Source organism: Papaver somniferum, chromosome 2 (assembly GCF_003573695.1).
Source record: "Papaver somniferum cultivar HN1 chromosome 2, ASM357369v1, whole genome shotgun sequence".
NCBI lineage: Eukaryota > Viridiplantae > Streptophyta > Magnoliopsida > Ranunculales > Papaveraceae > Papaver > Papaver somniferum.
Genome location: NC_039359.1, coordinates 121143535 through 121150570, shown reverse-complemented (window position 1 = coordinate 121150570; position 7036 = coordinate 121143535). Strand labels below are relative to the sequence as shown.

Here is a 7036-nt window from a genome sequence, read left to right as displayed (position 1 = left end):
ATCCATACAAATATTTTCCTTCGAACCATGTACAGAAAAACTTTGAGCAGTTCTCTCATGATAAAAACTTAAACTCCCTCTTAAAGACACGAGATGAACTTGATAACTAGGAAAATATCCGGGAACCTTTTCAAACACGGTGGCAATGGGAGGAGACTAAACGTCTCATCTGCTAAATCAAAGGCAAAATGTTATTGAATTCCAAATCTGTACTATGATCTAACCAATAAAGTGAGTTGTTTGCAAAAACTGCCGTGTTCTTAATAATGTAAGGGATTTCCCCTTTGTATCTCCACCCATTGCCATCACCAAGGGTGTAAACCTGAACCTTTCCCCGAACGAATCCGACACTGGGGTCGTAGTAAACTTCAAAAACTTTGTACTCATTAGTGGATGTTGAATAACCAAATCCAGCGTACTCCATACACCATATCCCACCTGTATCTGCAGATAATATTAACAAGACTCCTGTTTCTTGGAAAACAAACTAAACCATTGCAAGAAGCATATATATCAGGTATACATTCGTCTTGACCTAAACAGTGATCAATCTAAGGGACTGAAAAGAATGTTGTTCAACATTCACCTCTTCTTCGGCATAACACAATTGGAAATTATGCCCTGTGAAAAGGAAACCCTTCTTTGGTTTTTGCAAGTGATTTCTCCAGAGTTTGCATACTGCTCTGCTGCGGGAGACGAACTCGATAGGTATACGAGAAAGTGTGTTTTCTGTAATATCTGAGTTTATGATTAATCCATTGTTTTCGATGAAGCTGTCGGCGATAACTCTTCTTTTAGATGGTTGAAGAGAGCATCACACTAGTCACGAAACTAAACCCTAGAATAGAAATCCAAAGTCGTGTTTACGTACAAAAAAAGTTTGAAGCACCGTCTCAATTACATATAAAAGCACCACATTTTAACCATAATGATCATGCGGGACACCCAAAAACACTGTTGGGGGGCTTTAGTATACATGAGAAAAGATATCGGCGAAACAGATACCTCGACCTCCTCATACCAAGACGCTGTTGTTGTTGATATATGGGAAAATGAAGCAACGTGCGGTAGCAGGCAGATGCATCAATATTCAAGCAAATACTAGGTGGGACGCCCGTGCTCTGCACGGGCCTAGAATAAAATATGTTTTGGTGGGGGTATAATTTTTGAGATACAAAAATGAAGTTTGGAACAAAAAAAAATAATAATTACAATAGCATAATGCTAAAAAAGATAATTATAAGTAACTTTCAAAAATTACATCCTAAATTAAATAATCAAATCTAAAAATTAAATCTTAAGTATCTGAAACAATGAAATTAAGCACCAAAAGAATTCAGTGTAGTCTTTCATGCTTTGTTGTCGGATAGGATAACTACGATTTTGTTATCTCTTTTTTCTCCAGGGGTTAACGAAGTAATTCAACAAGGCCATGTCTTAATCTATCCACTTTCATAATGAAATACGAAAGTGTTCGTTACATACAAACTGTAGTAAATACATAAACGCAAGTCTGTCAGTAGAAGAGGATCAAAAAGCACCGGCATGAACAAAGAGCCACGTCATCATCTTTATTAGGAGGGTATAACTTATAATAAAATCTATGGAATATACTTTGTATGTAATACCAATCTATTTCACTTGGAGTTTATCTTCATGTTAACTCGTTGAATAAGCAAATGTAATATTATCTTCATGTTACCAATCTATTTCACTTGAAGTTCTTTTTCTCTAAAGCAGTTTCCTGCTAGCGATCCTCTTTTTCATACAAAATGCTTTGTACTTCTAACACGTCGTCATAAAGAAACTACAAAGAAAACGTATGATTCTTTTTATCTTCTTATCACATTGCAGAAAGAAAAAAAATGCAGAAAATATTAGGTGCAAAGCTTCTAATACAGGTAAATAACAGGTAGAAACTCCTCGCATGCACTATCAACCTATAAGAAACCCACCGTAGTCCAACTCAATATGCTCTGTGATTATAAAACAATTATATTGTCCATACTACTCATAGCTATTGGTTCAGACAACCTAAAACCCATAACTATAATATACAATTGCATAATCTAAAATTCCAATTAAACCAACAACAAAAAGAACATATGAAATAAAGATATATATTTACCTTCCTCTTAGTACAGCTAGTAATACCAAGAGCTGGTAAAAATTATTTTGCGCAAAACTTTTATTTTCTTTTGCTGGCCCAAACTGCAGTAACACAAAGCTCAGCATTATCCATATTATCCACAACAGAAAGCAACTTTATACTAAGTTATATCAGATATCTAGTTATACCATCATCATCCATATGGATTGGAGCACAAAAACCCAATTTTTGTAAAGACAAAGCAATAACCACATAGTAAACGGAAAATCTAAGATTAGCTATAACACCCTACCGATAATGACAACTCAATCAGTAGGGTATTCCAATAACTGTCTTTTAGATTCAAGACCTCTTCTTCCACCCTTGCCATCGAATCATCCTTCATCTCGTTGTCTTCGTCTCTCTCCCCTTCTCTTTCATCAACTAACTTCTTCCTATATTTCCATTTTAGCATGATTTTCTGCCCATAGACGCAGCATTTTTTTTTGTTGCTGGCGCTCAAACCATGTACCTACATCTGCCCAAACTGCAGTAACACACAAAATCCCACAATGAAATTATAGCATCCATGATACCTAACCTGGAGCCTAAAACAAAAATCTACAGATAAAGCGAAATCCATAATGACAGTATTTTTCCTACCTATTACACTATAGTTTCAGGGGGAAAGTTTCAGGTTCTCAACATAGCACGCCAATGAAGATTCGAACTGTCCAATTGAACCAAAAGACAATAATCTCCGAACAAATACAATTGACATTTAACATGGATGCTCCAGAATCTCAAAGGAGTTCTTAATTTACTGCCTGAACTGAAGAAGATTTGAGAATGTCAGGTTCTTAAAATCAAAAATAAATTAAAATTAAAAATCTATAAAATTAGGCCAAGAGAAGTGGAAAACGTACTTGGTTATACATCCCGACCCTGTTCAGCACCTTAAATTTTCTTACGCAAAGCATAATTAGCAGTAAAAACTCTCCCAAAATGCTCAGCATTATACATATTATCCAGAGCAGCAGAAGCATCTTCTTTCTATCAAAAAAGTAACAAAACCCCAAGCTTAGTTACAACCTTTGAAATCAGAAAAGAAAAATTAAGTGTTACCTACGGAGAAGAATGCAAGGGGAACAACAATATTTGAGTCTTAAAACTTCGGTCAAAACAACCATAGGAAGCCAACAAAATTCTGAAGCAATTGGTTTTTAAGCATATACCTGTAATAACATTAAACTATTCTAAATTAGGGTTCTGCGGAAACCCAAATAACTAATTGTAAAATCAAAACATGACTATCAACTGGATAGCTGAATCGGTTGATAATATTTGGTGAACAATTAAAATCGGGATAGTTGAATCAATAAAGAAAGTCAGAACCACATAGAACACAAAACAGACATCATTAATTCGTGATAGGAAATCTAACACTTTTGAGGTTTTTTATCAATTTTTTTACCTCTGAAACCTGTGATGTGCTTTACAACAACAACCCTACAACATCAAAAAAAAATTAAATAGGGTTCCAGTTCAAATCAAATATTTAAAATCAAAAACCCTAGTTTCATAAAGAAATCGCCTCTACAATTTACCCATTGATTCAGGATAGAATCAGTGGTGACGGCACATAAAAGAGATGAAAATGGAAAAGCGATGATAATTGAATTAGGGTATCAGTTTGGTTTGGAGCAGAATAAGAGAGAATGGAGAAGTAGCGGTGAGGGGAAGAAAAGGAATAGAGAGGAGGTAAGATCGCGAGTAAAAAAAAGAGAAGTGGGGTGGAAAATACCCAAAATTGGTGGTATGAAAGAACCAACGATTCCTATTTAGGGCTGCACAAACCCGACTCAACCCACCGACCCAACCCACACCCGCCTGAAATTACCCACACCCGACCCAACCCACCTAGGAGCGGGTCGACTATGGGTCACAACATCAAAACCCATAGTATTGTGGGTCGACTATGGGTCAAAGCTTCCCTCACCCGACCCAACCCACCCACCCACCTAAATATTTCTTAGTTAATATTAACCCTTAGATTACCTATCCTAGATGAATCACAGTCGTTGAAGTAGTGATATATAATGCCTAAACCTAAATCGCTAACTTCACTTCAGTCTTCACTTCTTCAATCACTTCCTTGAATAATCTTTTATCTTTTGAGCTTCGAACAATTGAACTCATTTCTTGTAATTTGTATGCACTTTGCACCAACTTCTTACTTCTCTGGATTATAATTATCATTTGTTTACACTTGACCTGGGGTCAGTTCTTTAATTGTCATCTGTAAGAGTCTTAGGTAAGTCTGTAACTTTTTTTTTGATGCAATGTAACTGTAATGTGTATTTTATGGTGGGTAACCCACCACCCACCCGACCCAAACCATTGTAATGTGGGTCGGGTGAAAACCGACCCATTGTTATGTTGGGTTGGTTGTGGGTGACAACTTCTGCTACCCACCATCAGTGGGTTGGGTGGTGGGTGAGGTCAAACCCGACCCAAACCGACCCATGTGCAGCCCTATTCCTATTGGTCTAAATATCATAGGTTGGGCCAGAAGCTCTAAGAAGAGAGCTTGATTCAACTTTTAATCACATCAAAGAAAAATCACCTGAAATTGTATTATTAATAGTTATGAAGAGGACGGACTGTATTTATTTTCAAACTCGTGAATTCTTCTTTCTTTCTTGCCTGCTCTAGATAATCTTATCCTGTTTTTTTTTGGGTGGATATATACAATATCTTTTGAAAATAAGATAAGATAACATGAACTATGGTTTTCTCTATGTTCATGTAGCTTATATGTGTGTGTATATATTGTGCGGATTAATTTGTAGATGTACTTCTTTAAAGGTTTTATTTTCCTGTTGGTGTGCACAAAAATTACCTCAACTTTGATTACATTCACATATCAACCAGAATAAACAAAAAAAATGAAATTACTGTCATTTTGTATTATTATATTATATGGAAAAGATAAAAGAAAAGAAATCCTACTTAACAGGATAAAAATAATTCAATTCAATAATTCAGAAATTTGGACTTAAAAGATATAAAAGTGAAAGTAATACTTAGACCTGGAGGCTATGGTTGTAAATCTAGTCCTACACATTCCGATTCATATGCATAAATTTACTATCATCTGGAATCTACCTCGCAGACTTCTCTCCAAGATCTTCCAATGAAACAAAGCTACTCATGTGGGGAATTGCTTGAGCATACAACACACCAGTATTCCAGAGATAATTTGTTATTGTAGTATTAGGATCATAACAGATAGGTGTTTTATAGCCTTGCACATCACAGACCTCCCACATCAAAACTTGATTGTTACTTGTTATGGAAAATGACTCATAATGCCTGAAATCAGGGAACTCAGTTTTGTATTTCATACTGATCTCCCTGATCCAAACCCAAAGGTTCGAGTCATCATTCTCGTCCACAGGGGAGTAGCGTACGTTATTCTTTTTGTGCACTTTCTTTAATATCCACATATCTATGCGTTTATCTTCCTTACGATAGTAAGCATCGTCCTCTTGTTCAGAACACCTTTCAACTGTAACATGATAAACACATAAACAACCATTCAAGGACACAAGTTGTATGTAACCGCGGACAACATCATGACAAGGCGGCATTGGGACAGTACCAAACGTCTCATCTGCTAAATGAAAAGCTCTGAGGTTCCATTCATCTTCAATATTCTCTAGCCAATAAAGTGCCTCGTTCGCCAAAACCAATCTTTCTTTACTAGTGTAATGCATTTCCCCTTTGTTTCTCCACCTGCTGCCACTACCAAGTGTGTATACCTGAACCCTTCCCAACTGCTCGAATTGGTTGTACTCATAGGTAACTTGAATGACCTTGTACTCATTATTAGATTGACAATAACCAAATCCACCGAGCACCTCAGGTCTCGATATTTCACCAAAATCCATCTCCGGAAGATAAACATATTCTCCTGTCATTGGATTGCATATGTAGACAAGAGACTTCGTTTCATCTTTTTGAACAGGAAAGCACACCAAACCATTGCAGGAACCATATATAACAGATTAAAAGGTCCATTTTTTATTAGTTGAACAGGGATATCTCGGGATAAACCTAAACCAAGGTCTATCTTTGCAAGTGTCTTGTGAGAAATCGGTTCATCATGAATACTTACCTCCTCGTTATATGTGTGGAAGATCTGGATTTCTTCAGAGCGTCTTCCGATTTCTGAAACTGCTAGAAGGAAACCCGTCTTTGGCTTTTTCAAGAGGATTCTCAAAAGTTTGCACACTTCTCTGCCCAGCGAGACGCACCCGATAGGGATATGAGAAAGTACCTTTGATGTTGTATCTACATTGAGATTCTTGATTAACCCATTGCTGGTTCCAAGAATGTTCCTTGTTAGTAACTTTCTTTCGATAGTATTAACAGGCGTATTATCATTACCATCTTCTAGAACATACGACCATCTCTCTCCAAGATCCTTCAATGAAACAAAGCTATTCATGTGAGGAATTGCTTGAGCATCCGGAACATAGTCATCCCACGGTTTCTTTAAAGTGAGAGTATTAGGTTCATAACAAAATAGATATTTAATATTGCTAAAGGCATGATTCTCCCACAACAAAACCTGATTGCTTGGTGTTATGGCAAATGGTTCATATTCCACAGGATCACCAAGCCAGGATTCATACATCACACTGAACTCCAGGATCCAGACCCAAGGGTTTGAGTCATCATTCTCGTCCAAAGGTGAGTATCCAAAAGGACCCAAGCTCTTCCTTTTGTTGTTGTTCTTCTTCTTCTTGTTGTTCTTCTCTTTCTTGAATATCCAAATATCAACACGGCTATCCTCCTCTCCAGCATCTGACCTTTCACCAATACTCACATGATAAACACCTAAAATCCCTCACAAAATTGGTTAAAAAGACCAAAATCAAC

General features: G+C 36.7%; 1 protein-coding gene and 1 long non-coding RNA gene across 5 annotated transcripts; both read right to left on the bottom strand.

The window, feature by feature from the left end:
• Nucleotides 1–1269: 1269 nt before the first annotated feature.
• LOC113348976 lies at nucleotides 1270–3828 on the bottom strand. 4 transcript variants are annotated; one of them, XR_003359858.1, is made up of 6 exons: nucleotides 3564–3828; nucleotides 3016–3142; nucleotides 2753–2921; nucleotides 2403–2636; nucleotides 2129–2211; nucleotides 1270–1807 (listed from the first exon to the last, which is right to left on the bottom strand). It is a non-coding gene; the product is annotated as an uncharacterized LOC113348976 (long non-coding RNA). The 4 variants fall into 4 exon arrangements; XR_003359859.1 differs by having other exon boundaries at nucleotides 1270–1488; XR_003359860.1 differs by having other exon boundaries at nucleotides 1270–2211; nucleotides 2753–2916.
• Nucleotides 3829–5253: 1425 nt separating this feature from the next.
• On the bottom strand, nucleotides 5254–6072 carry LOC113351856 (F-box protein At3g07870-like). Its single transcript, XM_026595772.1, has one exon. It carries the CDS (start codon nucleotides 6070–6072, stop codon nucleotides 5254–5256), a length of 819 nt encoding a protein of 272 aa, XP_026451557.1.
• Between the last annotated feature and the right edge of the window lie 964 nt (nucleotides 6073–7036).